This window comes from Xenopus laevis, chromosome 1L (genome assembly GCF_017654675.1).
Source record: "Xenopus laevis strain J_2021 chromosome 1L, Xenopus_laevis_v10.1, whole genome shotgun sequence".
Taxonomy (NCBI): Eukaryota; Metazoa; Chordata; class Amphibia; order Anura; family Pipidae; genus Xenopus; species Xenopus laevis.
Window position 1 is genome coordinate 220,182,625 of NC_054371.1, and position 14,234 is coordinate 220,196,858.

The 14,234-nt window shown below is 40.4% G+C and overlaps 1 protein-coding gene across 5 annotated transcripts in view; it reads right to left on the minus strand.

The window, feature by feature from the left end:
* The window catches only part of wdr7.L (WD repeat domain 7 L homeolog), a 243,317-nt gene that overhangs the window by 184,841 nt on the left and 44,242 nt on the right, over positions 1–14,234 (minus strand). For all 5 annotated transcript variants that reach the window (XM_018245183.2, XM_041580187.1, XM_018245178.2 and 2 more), the window contains 1 exon segment: positions 10,914–11,128. In XM_018245183.2, the coding sequence (XP_018100672.1) occupies positions 10,914–11,128 (215 nt within the window).

Below are 14,234 nucleotides of genomic sequence, written 5' to 3' on the forward strand. Positions count from 1 at the left end.
GCATCCAGCTAACATTAGACACTGGTTTAGTACGGTAGAACGGTACAACCTTATGTTAGTCTGATGGAATCGCAGGGAGAATGAAAACGAGAGGGGTAGAGGAGGGAAGAGCAAGGACACTTGAGAGACACAGTAACAATGTGAAGATGTAGAACAAAAGCCGTCAATAAGCGGCGCACCGAAATGAATAGCAAAAAATCACGACAAATAGAAAAACCAATAAAACGCAATGCTGCTTAGCAATTAATACCGAAAGGACAGGGACGATTTTCTACTGAATTATATGGGAGCCCCGTCTCCCTTTTTTGTATTAATAAGAGAATGAAATGGTTAAATGAAAGGGGTGAGATTCTTTACCAACTGCTAGTGCCATTTTAGACGTCAAGCAAGAGAATTAAAGTCCAAACATTGGTATCTGCTGCCCCCTGCTGGAAACAGACAGTTTTTGCAGGGTACTTGGTAAGGAGAAGTTTATTCAAGGTTAAAAAACAAACATTGATGGAGTCCACACACTTGAAAAACATCTGAAAGCCGAAAAAGGTAAAAATAAAATTCAGGCGGAAGAAATACATTTTCCGTATGAATTTGGTTTGTTTGTGTGCACTTTATTTCTACGGGACCAGGGGGCGGCTCTGGTTTTGCTTCCAATAAGGATTAATTATATCTTAGTTGGGATCAAGTACAAGGCACTGTTTTATTATTACAGTGAAAAAGGAAATCGCTTTTTTAAAATTTGGATTATTTTGATAGAATGGAGTCTATCTATGGAGGCAACCATTCCGTAATTCGGAGCTTTCTAGATAATGGGGGTATAGTTTTCCTTTAAAGGAGAACTAAACCCTAAGAATTAACATGTGTAAAAATGCCATATTTTATATAGTGAACTTATTGCACAAGGCTAAAGTTTCAGCTTGTCAATAGCAGCAATGATCCAGGACTTCAAACTTGTCACAGGGGGTCACCATCTTGGAAAGTGTCTGTGACACTCACATGCTCAGTGGGCTCTGATTGGCTGTTGAGAAGCTAAGCTTAGGGCTCGTCACTAATTATCCAGCAGAAAATGAGCTTCCCTGGCTGTAATATAAGCTGATGCTACAGGTTTGCTGATTATTAAATTCTGATGCTAATTGCACTGGTTTCTGTGCTGCCATGTAGTAAATACCTGTAATTATCTGTAGGGATTATTTTGCTATGTTTTGGAGCTCTTATTTGACCTCTATAACAATTATGAGAGTAGAGCATAAATAGGAGAGGGTCGGAATAGAAATAAGAGTAATAAAAGTAACAATAACAATAAGGGGCAGAGTTATCAAAATGTGAGTTTAAAACGTAATAAAAAAAAAAACTCGCCCACGTTTGATTCATGAATAATGAAGACCAATTGATAAATTGCTTAGATTTGGCCATTCTATAAGATACTAAGGGGCCGATTCACAAAGGGTCGAATTTCGAGGGTTAATTAACCCTCAATATTCGACTGGGAATTAAAATCCTTTGACTTAGAATATCGAAGTCGAAAGATTTTAGCGCAAATAGTGCGATCGAACGATTGAAGGATTTTAATCCAACGATCTAAGGAATATCCTTCGATCAAAAAAACTTAGGAAAAGCCTATGGGGACCTTCCCCATAGGCTAACATTGAGTTCGATAGCTTTTAGATGGCGAACTAGGGGGTCGAAGTTTTTTCTTAAAGAGACAGTACTTGGACTATCAAATGGTCGAATGGTCGAACGATTTTTAGTTCGAATAGTTCGAAGTTTTTTTACTTCGAATCCTTCACTCGAAGTTATAGTGAATCGGCCCCTAAAAGTTAACTTAAAGGTGAAGAACCCCTTAAAGCCGAGGGCCCCCAACTACCTGGCAGCCGACCAGCGGAGGGCCGCGGGCTGTGCCGAACTGGGCCGCCTCTGGTCCCAGCTGCATTGTAAAATAGCTGCAAAAACAATGGAAAAGGCCCTAATTACCTGCAATCCCAGCTCCCTGATGCACGATTGCCATGACAACAGCTGTGCGAAGCCCAGGAAGCTTTCTACTGATCACGATAAGGACCAAAATACTGGACAGTTCTTGGCAAGCCTAAAATGCACCCACACATCTACATCCCCCCTCCCAGTCCTCGTAAAAATTGTCTTGCTTAAAATTGCTCTGTGGTGCAAAAAAGGTTGGGGGCCGCTGCCTTAAAGCGGTTGTTCACCTTTAAATTAACTCTTAGTATGATGTAGAGAGGGATATTCTGAGACTATGGGTAATTGGTTTTCATTTTTTATTATTTGTAGTTTTGAGTTTTTTGTTCAGCAGCTCTCCTGTATGCCATTTTAGAAATCTAGTTCCTAGGGTCCAAATTCCCCTAGCAACCTTGCACTGATTTGAATAAGAGACTGGAATATGAATAGAAGAAGAAGAAGAAGAAAATTTAGCAATAACAAAAAATTTGTTGACTTACAGAGCCTTCATTTATTAGATGGGGCCAGTGACCCCCATTTGAAAGCTGGAAAGAGTCAGAGGAAAAAGGCAAATAATTAAAAAACTATAAAAAAAAGAAATAATTGAAAAGTGGTTTTGAATTGGCCATTCTATTACAAAGTAAAAGTTAACTTAAAGGTGAACAACCACTTTAAATGAAGGAAACATGTTCTTATGGTTTCCCAATGACAATGGAATACATGTTTAAAGGGCATCTGTTGGGTAAAAATGTTATCCCCAACGAAAGGTGCGGGCTTATAGAGTCTGCATTCTTACTGGGGATAACAATAGTTCTTTAAAAAACAAAAAAAAGCCCCCCACCAGTGCTAGGCTACTCGCACCAGGAGGGAGCTCCCAGTGAGAGCAGCCATGTTGTGTCACTCGAATTCGCATAACGCGCATGTGACATCACGTGCATAACGAGCCATTCGGGGCAGCTTTTCATTAGGCGCATGTGAGTGACCAGATATGGCTGCCCACACCAGGAGTAATGCGGGTAATGTAGTGCTGGTGGTAGAGTCCTGCACGGAACCAATTTGTTAAACGCAAACCCGTGACTCATATCCGCCTACTTACCCGCTTGGACCCGCTACCCGACTCAACCCACAAGTAACTTATCCGCAAACCAATCCATGACCCGCTGGTCATCAAGAAACAGGAAATGTTGTCATTGCAACCCGGAGGTGACATCGTTAGAAGTAGGCGTGATCAAAAAAAAGGAGTAAAACAGGAAGTGCTGTCATTGTAAACCGGAAGTGACGTCATTAGAAGTAGGCGTGATCAGAAAAAAAAGGAGTAAAACTCACTATTGAAAAGACCCGCAACCCGACCTGCGACCCGCAAACCCGAAGCACCGTGTCTATACCTGCTCCCGAAACTTCTACCTGCAACCCGCAGGTTTTTGCAGTTAACATGCGGGTACCCGACACGCTGCAGGACTTTAGCTGGCGGGGGCATTTTTGTTAAAAAAAAAAAAAAACTACTGTTATCCCCAACCAGAATGCAGGCTCTATTAGCCCACACCTTTGGTTGGGATAACATTTTTTACCCAACAGGTGCCCTTTAACCAACAATCCGTGTAGAATTAGTCTAAAGACAACTTAGTCATTATGGCAAAACAATTTTTTCCTAGAGAGGCAATTGTACCATCATTGCCAAATGTATTTTATTTGTAATCATATCCGGCCCTTTGATGCCACGGAAACTAATCATCCTTGCTTTCCGTCGAGTGTGCACTTGTACAATATAAAATCAATTCAGACTTACAACTCAGTGCAAAATCAAAAGCTCTGGGCGAATCACGAGTCACCAGGTCCCATGACCTCAGGGCACACAAGAGATCAAGTCAATCAGCCCCGTGCAGACGAGATGGAAGGAAAGGTCATGGTTCCCGCTCTGAACACACGGCTGAAATACAGGAGATTATGGGCAATAACAACGTTCATTAGAGCAAAGGTTCTCACACGAGTCGCCTTTGTCTGTGTATGTGGAAAATAACCGTTATAATTCCATAGACCAACTTCATCGGATACTTCTATGAAACAGAGAAAAACTGAAAGCTTAAAGGAGAACTAAAGCCTTAAAATTAATATGACTAAAAATGCCATATTTTATATAGTGAACTTATTGCGCGAGGCTAAAGTTTCAGTTTCTCAATAGCAGCAATGATCCAGGACTTCAAACTTGTCACAGGGGGTCACCATCTTGGAAAGTGTCTGTGACACTCACATGCTCAGTGGGCTCTGATTGGCTGTTGAGAAGCTAAGCTTAGAGCTCGTCACTAATTATCCAGCAGAAAATGAGCTTCCCTGGCTGTAATATAAGCTGATGCTACAGGTTTGCTGATTATTAAATTCTGATGCTAATTGCACTGGTTTCTGTGCTGCCATGTAGTAATTATGTGTATTAATTACTAATCAGCCTTATATTGTGACATTTCTATTCTATGTGTACTGTATATTGTGAGTGGGTTGCTAAGCTGTTAGGGAGCTGCTGAACAACTAAAAAATCACAAATAATAAAAAATGAAAACCAATTGCAATATGTCTTAGAACATCATACTCTACATCATCCTAATCTGTTATCTGGAAACCGTTATCCAGAAAGCTCGGGAAGGCCATCTCCCATAGACTTTTAATCAAGTCATTCTAATTTTTAAAAATGATTTTTTCTGTACCTTGTACTTGATTCCAACTAAGATAGAAATATGGAGACCCAAGTTACAGAAAGATCCCTTATCCGGAAAACCCCCAGGTCCCGAACATTCTATAGAACAGGTCCAATAACTGTACATTCAAAATAATGGCCTTTTCTTGGTAAGGCTTCTTTCACAGTTTCGGGGGAAACAACCCATGCAATACAGTTATAGAAGAGATATTGTGGTACTGGAAAATATGAATGTTTAATGACTGACCACTGGTATTGTAGTATCATTGTCCCTTTAACAGGGAAAAAGCTTAAATCTCCTGCCCGGTCCTTCCTTCCGCCTTGAAACATGAGAAGCAAAATACTAAATTATTCATCCAGTGAGCAGGACAAGAGCGAACTGCTCAAACTGTGCCCGTGAAGACTCAGCCAGTGGGGAATTATTGTATTACCTGCCCAACATACACTTTCTCCATTAGGGCAGAATAGCATTTCTTATGGGCTTCGGAGGAACTATAGTGTCTTCAGCACAGGAAAGCAGGCGATTCTTCTGCATTGTCACATAGCTGAAGTCAAAATATGGAAGAATGTGCTTAAAGGATAAGTAAAACTTTAAAATAAGTGAACATAAAATTGATGAGGGTGCTATTCTAAGCATTTTTGCAATGTACATTCATTATTTATTTTTTAATTCCAAGATATTAAAGGATACATGTACAGTTAACATGAATGAATTTTGTTACAACAGCGCCACCTGCTGGTCATTTATCCACAGGTCTGACCACCAAGTAGTCAAGGAAGTTGTCAGAGAAAGAAAGAGGCTGCTCTGATGTTCTTCTTCTTAGGAAAAAAATTTGAACCTTTCTCAAATCTTTCCTAAGCAGAAGAACATCAGAGCAGCCTCTTTCTTTCTCCTGACAACTTCCTTGACTACTTGGTGGTCAGACTGGTGGGAAAATGACCAGCAGGTGGCGCTGTTGTAACAAAATTCATTCATGTTAGCATCCTTATCAATTTTATATTCACTAATTTTTAAGGTTTACTTATCCTTTAATAAAGCTGGCCATACATACGGAGATCTGCTTGTTTGGCAAAGTTGCCAAACAAGTGGCTCTCTCCCTGATATGTCAACCTTGAGGTGGACGATATCGGGCTGATCTGATTGTGGGCCCTAGGGCCCAACGATTGGATCACAACGAGAAAAATACAGGAGGTCGGATCGAGGACTGCATTAGGCTTGTTTGGTCTTGGAATAATTTACAATCCTTCAAGCTGGCAATACCCAGGCCAACTCACCCGCTCAAGAGCAAGTTGTAAGATAATTACAGAGGGTTACACACTTAGAAAAATGGTTGTTATTATTATGAGTGTGAAGATTCTCATTCATCCTGGCATATCTGTAGAAAAAGTCAAATCAACTGGAGTTGCTGTGTTTTTCTTGAAGACGTTTCCCCAGTCATCCGACTGGTTTCCTCAATTCAGAATGATTTGTAAATAAGATCTTTCTGGAATAAATACCCTGGAATGTTGCTCAGATCAGCATAATCGGTTTATTGTAATCAGCAATTGTTACTATGACAAAGCTCACATAGTAAGTCCTAAACATTACGACCCATAGGGGCCCTCAATAGAAGTGGTAAAGGAGCGAAAACAGGTTTACATGGAGTTACTGTTTGGGCTTTCTCATTGATTTGGATTTACACTGCAGTTCCTCACTTTTAGCTGTGCACTCTCTAAACATTTTCTACTTTACTAAAGATGCATATTGGTGTAGATGTTTATGCCATCCTTACAAAACCAATCTTTGGAACAATATCTACTGGGGAGGATAGAAAGCCCCCTCAGACGAGGACTCAGACTGGGATCCGAATGAGTGAATCTTTATATGTATTCCTAGCTTACCTGGGTACCACTGCTTGTGTGTCTGACACCTGGCACTTGTGTGGACATTTAGGTAGGGAGTGAAACAGTCACGGATACAAGAGAATTAGACCCTGCTCTAATGTTTCAGCATAGGACACGTGACTGTTATATGGGTTGGGTGGGACTGGCCAAGGTTGAACAAGGTTCCTGGAAAAGTTGTGCAGGCAGTGCATGGAAGTCAAGTGCAGTACAGTGTAACACAATCATTTGCAAAATGCACATCAAAGAGAGTTTCATGGTCAGTTTTGAGTATCTTTGCTAGTACACCGCCCCCACAGTTTTCAGACCTGCCTTTCAGGGGTGCAAAAAGAGGTGCCCAAGTTCTGCATCATCTGAGGCCCTGCAGAACATACAGTTAAGGTAGGAAGAGTGATATTTAGGAGGTATATTCTAACTGAAGGTCTGTGGGTCAGATGTAGCCCACCAAGGTATTGTTACAGCCTGTCTGTCTGCCTATAACCTCAATCGACTGCTGTGATTTACAACATTAATATAATTCAGCCCACTACATGGAAAGCACCATACTAGGGCAAGTTGGTGGGAGTAATAATTTATATCCATTCCTTCTTAAGAATTGAATAAGGCTGAATGTAGGACTTGTCAGACTAGGGATAACAAATACAGGTGGGTAACTAAAATATATTAAACATACAATAATGCCCTTTAATGAATTCATATGGGTGAGTGCTAGGGATGCACAGAATCTAGGATTCGGTTCAGGATTCAGCCAAGATTCTGCCTTTTTCAGCAGGATGAACTGAATCTGACTAAATCTGTATCCAAAAAAATCACATGGCTTTTCATCACAGAAACAAGGAAGTCAAAAAATATTTAACCGCACGCAGAACGAACTATGCTCTTTCCCCCCATTCCCTAATTTACATATGCAAATTAGGTTTCGGATTGGTATTTGGCCAAGATTTTGCCAAATCCGGATTTGGTGCATACCTAGTGAGTGCAGAGGGTAATGATGGCCATATACGCACAGTTATCATCGTACAATATTTGGTGTGTGTATGGTGGGAGACTTGGATGTCAGCAGCAAGGTCGGAAAATTAGATCAGGCACCTTTGAAGGTGCTCAAACATTGGCCACTGTTTACTGCTGAATCGTCAGCTCTAAGGGGCAAATTCACTAAAGCACAAAGTGGCTAACACTAGCGCAAATTCGCCAGTGTGACCTCATTTAGTTACTTTGCCGATTTACTAACGGCGCTGGCGTAAATTCGCTAGCGAAGTGGACCTACTCTAGCGCTACTTTGCACCCTTACGCCAGACGAAGTTGCGCTATGGCGAAGGGACGTAACTACGCTAATTCATTAACTTTCGGCTTTTTATGAACGTTAACTCTTGCGCCAGGCTTGCCTTCGCCAACTGAGACCAATCGAAGTGCAATAGAGTAGATAGGGCTTGCTTCAAAAAAAGTTGAAATTTTTTCTAAGTCCCAAAAAACGCTGGCGTCTTTTCCTTTTTTAAGGGTGATAGGCTGAAAAAGATTGTACATTTTTTTGGGGGTACCCTCCTTCCCCCCTACATTTCCTAACATATGGCACCTAAATTATACAGTGGGCACATGTGTAGGGCAAAATAACAACTCTATTTTATTTTATGAATGTTTCCCAGGCTTGTGTAGTGTAATGTATTTGGTGCTGCATATACGTCCATTGTACTTTAACTTGGCACTGTATGCAAATTAGAGATCGCTAGCGTAACTTCGATTTGCTTGACGAATTAACACTAGCGCAACTTCGCCTCCCTGAGCGCAACTTCGCATTTTAGTGAATTTGCGTAGCACTGGCAAAACTACGCCTGGCGAAGTGCGGCGGTGTGTGGCGAAGCTGTCACCGGCGCAACTTCGGATCTTAGTGAATTTGCCCCTAAATGTCTGTTTTGAAAACAAACAATCTCGTTATTGCAACGTGAATGGCCACCTTTAAAGACAGTTGGGAAGTATATAAATAATAAGCCCCACCAAGTCTAATTTGTTGCAAACCTCTCTTTACCCCAGCAATCATAGACAGCCCAAGTACCAGGGGAGTAACAGCCGAGCACATCTTCTGCGGCACAGATAATCTCTCATCGGGTTCTATGGCCTTGTGATATTGTTCGACTAGGGACGGAAGCACCGAGTTTCTATAAAAGCTCTCTGTGAAATCTTCCCGGGAGGGCAGAGAAAGAAAACACATCCTAATGATCCCATCAACATACATTTTTTATCAAGCGATTATCTCCTTGGCAGATTCATTGTCTTAAGCCTTTTTTTCTCTCCTGTAATTGTTTTTTCTTTCAAGGCTTGGCAACAATTACCCCTGCATCAGGAAGCTCTGCCTTCACAAGCAATGTATTTTACAATGCAGAACCGTGGAGCTGGTGATAGTTCCAGCTATTACCCCTGATAGCACGATTAAATGTGCTATTAACTCGGGGACACATGCGGATCGCATAATGGCCAACAACTGCCAAAAACACTTCTATAAATATCGTCACATCCAAAGGTTTTTTTTTTTAACCTCTTGTCTGGAAGAGAAGGCCTATCACACGGCATATTGATGGTAGCATGCGTGATCCAGAGTTATATACGTTTATTTCCTTGCAAGTAGGACTATTCTGCTTCTACTGTCAACGACAAAAAGGATGAAGATTTTTATTTTAATGAACAGTCCTCTATACCTGTGTTTTCTATATTAATGACAGAATGGCCATGATTATCCCCCTTAGCTTCTATTACTGGATCAGGTTGCAGTCTTAACCTTGCCTGAGCTGTCACTGACTTTCCAGGCAGTCACAGACTCGATTATTTATAAAACACTTCTACAGTGTGATCTTCCCAAAAAAAAAGGGAATATAGCAGATTTATCAAATGTCAAATATCAAATTTGAGTGATTTTTTTCCCTCTAATAAATTTGAATACACTCACAACTCGAATGGGAGGTTGTTTAAGAAAATTTTTTAACATCTAATATTTGATCGAATAGTCCCGACCCGAAAATTCGAATCAAATTTGAATAGTCAAATCAGGTTTTCCCTTCGAAAAAACTTGAATGTCAGGAAGGCAATTAACATATTCAAATCAACGGACCTCTGCCATTGACTTGTAAATGAACTCGGCAGGTTTAAGGTGGCGAATATTCGAATCAGAACTGTTTCCATGGTCGAGGTATGATAATTCTCACATTCAAATTAATATTCGAATTGGGTGATTCAAATTCGAATATGTGGATTTTGACACCAAAACAAAATCCGAAAATTCTTATTTATTATTCGACCCTTAATAAATCTGCTCCTTAGCATATGGTATGGTAAAACTGAGAAACATTCTATAGCAGAAACAATTTCCTGAGGTACTTACTTGACCATACACAGCACCAAATTATGGCTGCTTATGGCAAGATAATTGAGGAGCACCTCTTGCATCACAAAATCCCTCAAAATATTGATGGTACGACCAAAAATTTGGCCACATTACACCTTGGTAATTGTAGGAAGAAGATAAGCATCTTAATTCTGGTGTATCCTGGGCCCCCTTCTTCCTACAATTACCAAACTATGGCCACTCCAACCACATGTGACCATGGATCCTCCAATGATGTCGTGCTTGATCCAATCATTGGCCAAATCGGCAAAATCCACTAGTTTGTAGAATTTGCCAAACCACTAGATCCTACTGTGCACAGCCAGTTCTCGTTCGGTCGTGCTTCAGTCCAAATGATAGGATTTGGACAAACAAATGGACCTTTGCAGTCAGATTTGGGCATAGCACAAAGGGCATGTTCCACCGCACGCATGTAATAACTGGCTAGAACTATGAACACAGTTTCAGGGTTGGTCTTTATCCCTTCTATCCAAGTATTTAAAAATGTCTGTGGATACAGAGCCTGCGCTAGAACCCTGTGTGAGGCCTTCTTCTGAAAGCTGGACCTATATCTTTACCTGCAGCACAGTCTCTTCAGGAAAAGAAAAATGACTGTGTAAAGGGCTGAAACAAAATGCTTATTAAAGGAGAAGGAATTCCATTTTCTGGCAAAAGTTACTTACCTGACACCCTTGCCGGTGCTCCTATCAGCAGAAAACCGCACCGGCCCGGCTTCTTCCATCGAGAACCACAGACCAATCCTTTTCCTGGGTTTTTAAATTTCCCAGGGCAGACACATATGCAGTACAGCTTTTTCGTTATAGTTCGGCTTTCCGCTGTACTGCACAAGCACAGCCGCAAGAAAGACCCGAAGAAGCAGGAAGAGGATCGCTCTGTGGTGCCCGCTAAAGAAACCCCGGGCCGGTGAGGTTTTCTGTAAAAGTAGTCATCTGAAGGTACCTAACTTTTGGCGACCCCAAGTAGAAAATGGTATTCCTTCTCCTTTAAGTGGTGGTCATCACAACTTACTTTGTCGGAGGCTTCGGAAGCCAGTAGATTAGTCGCAAGCGTCTGCAGTTTATGATGTGCTACAGTTTTGAGAGCAGCCAGACTCCTCCTGGTCATGGCCTGTTTGAGGTTGACGGCCGGGTGGCTGAGTGAATCAACAGCAGCAGGTACGGCTTCATCACAAGCATTTAGGATCTCTACGGCTGTGATTCCCATAACACAACGGTCTAAGGCACCTGGATACAGGCAGAAAGGGGAAGAAACCACAGAGTGATGTTATTCCTAATTAAGGAAAGGTTATAAAATAAACAAAGTTGCAAAATGAAATGGAAAGTATTCAATTATAAGCAAAGATATACTTTATTCTATTAAAATTGCAGTACAGTATACAGTAAGCCTTACACTGGAGAAGAAAGGTCCATGCATGCTATATCTATTTATACAGCTGAGTATCCTTGGAGAACTCTATCAGAAAAATAAGGGATTCAAAATGCTTTGCAGCAATTTATGGAAATCAAGGTAGCCATTTATAAGGAAGCTAACAGGTCTAGTAACCCATAACAGCCAATCAGCATTTATAGATGTGCAATTTGCTGACTGGTCGAAATACAGTAAATTATTTGACCTGGTGCAGATGTTCTGGTTTTTTTTATATGGCAGCATTGAAGTATTACAGGGCACTAGTGACTTTTCCAGGGTCACATGGATTTAACTCCAGTTACTGGCTAGTTTTCACTGGTGAGTTATCTAATCTCTATGACATGGGTCCCCAACCTTTTTTGACCCGTGAGCCGCATTCAATTGTAAAAAGAGTTGGGGAGCAACACAAGCATGAAAAAAGTTCCTGGGGGTGCCAAATAAGGGTCTTGAATGGTTGGCTTTTTGGTGTCCCCCTATGTGCCCTGGCAGAGTAAAATAGGCCATTTTTGGCAGTACACCTGGTTTTAATGCGAACAAAACTTGCCTCCAGGCCAAGAATTAAAAAATAATCTCCTGTTTTGAGGCCACTGGGAGGAACATATTGCTCGCGAGCCACTGGTTGGGGATCACTGCTCTATGACCTACAGAACTATCTAGCAAAGGAAGTGTTGTATTGAGCATACATGAAAAGAGAAGGAGATAAATATCAATGCTCTACTCACTTGGTCCTTTTTTAAGGGGAAGAGAATTCAAAATAAAAAACATACAGGACCTATACTCATCATCCAATGCAAATACAACCCAAAGAAAATTAATAAAAAGGACAAACAATACAAAATATTAATATCACCTGACTGATTCGCCAGCTTATCTGCCCATGAATGGCCCTCCCTGACTTCCCCTCCCCCCCAACAGATACCAGGCCGAAAATAATCCACATATCTATCAGGCAGGATTGAAAATCCAATCCTAGACAAGGACCACTACAGCAAGTTGATATGGTCCTCTCTTGATGGGTCTGGATTGCCCTCAATTATGATCAAGTCTTTGGCCCAGCACATAGCAAAGATCTGCTCATTTGGTGATCTCAACATGGCCAGTGATTACATCTATATTAATTCCTTGTGGTCTCCTAAAATTCATAATCACCCTATTCACCAAAGGCTTAAGTTCTACAGGGCATGTACTCAACAGACAAGTGTTCAGATAAGTAGATACACCAAGGATGGAGCACAAAAAGTCCATAAACACACCTCTTTCATCGTTATGCTGTGCGTTATGGGAACCTTGGAGCTACTCCTACATTTGTAGATCGTGGTTATGAAGATTTTTTGAATAAAGTTAAATAGTAATGCTCTGCATAAAGTATACTGGTAGGTGCACCTGCTTCTAAAACAATGAAGGGGTGTGTGTAGGTGTCTAAATTTTAAGCTCCAGTGCAATAAGGACAGATGTGATTCAGTATATTCTGTGTATAATAATTCAGCATAGTGTAAAACAAGAGTATAGTCAGCCCTGACCTGCCCGGAATATAACAGAGCTTAGAAATCTATTCAACATGGACTTTCAGCGGTTGAGTCATTTTTAAATGGTGCGACACAGACAAACATAACAGCATGGTGGAATTATTGACCATTTCAATGTGTTTTCTTTTCAATACCCCGGGGGAAAATACAATAGTTTTAATACGGCCATATCTCATACGAGCATGTAACAATATTTGGAAATGACTGATATCCTCATCGTTTGGAAATGATTATTGGTTAAGCCAGCGGTATCATTAATATATATATTTTTCTTATTTGAAAAACACACATTGAGAATTGATTTAATGCCTCTCTCAAATGTTCATTCTGCGCTCAGTACATTGCGCTTATGTGTTGATTTAATACTTAAGATACATTTATGCTACAAAAGCTTCACAATAGCCCATCAATCTTTTACAACTTGGTAATCAAGTTATGCTTTTAAAAAATAATTCAAAGCAAGAAAACAATATACAGGTATGAGGCCTAGTATCCAGAATGCTGAGGTTTTCTGGATAAATGATCTTTCTGTAATTTGGATCTTTATACCTTAAATCTACTACATTAAATAAACCCAATAGGCTGGTTTCAGCACCAATAAGGATTATCTTATCTTAGTTTGGATCAAGTACAGGTATGGGACCTGTTATCCAGAATGCTCTTTCCACAATTTTCTAGTAGACTTCATACCTTAAGTCTACTAGAAAATCATGTAAACATTAAATAAACCCAATAGGCTGGTTTTGCTTCCAATAAGGATTAATTATATCTTAGTTGGGATCAAATACAAGCTACTGTTTTATTATAACAGACAAAAAGGGAATTGTTTTTTAACATATAAAATGAAGTCTATGGGAGACAGTCTTTCTGTAATTCAGAGCTTTCTGGATAATGGGTTTCCAGATAAGGATCCCATACCTGTACAAGTTACTGTTCTATAATTACAGAATTTTTTTTTGGATTATTTAGATAAATGGAGTCTATGGGAGATGGCCTTTCCAAATTGAAGCTTTCTGGATAATGTGAGAGAATATCACACTTTTCACATGTGTTTTTACGATGTTCAAAACTCAAATTTGCATTTTTTTCACGACTTTAGGAAATACAACAAAATTACTTCAGAACATTCTTCTGAACCTCGAATAATAGGTGTTAAGGAAAAAAAACCTCACCAGAAGTTGCCACGAATAACTCAGCAAGTAAAAGCCGAAAAGGTTCAAGAATTGGGAAGAATTGGGTCAATGGGAATTGTCTCTAACAAATGCTTTTATTTTCCCAGTTTTTTAGTATCATTAACAGGCTGGATTTTGGGCTTGGGCACCTCTAAGCCCACTGGGTCCTAGCGAACAACTCCCCCTACAACACCACCCCCATCTTTAGAATGAGGTTGTGTCAA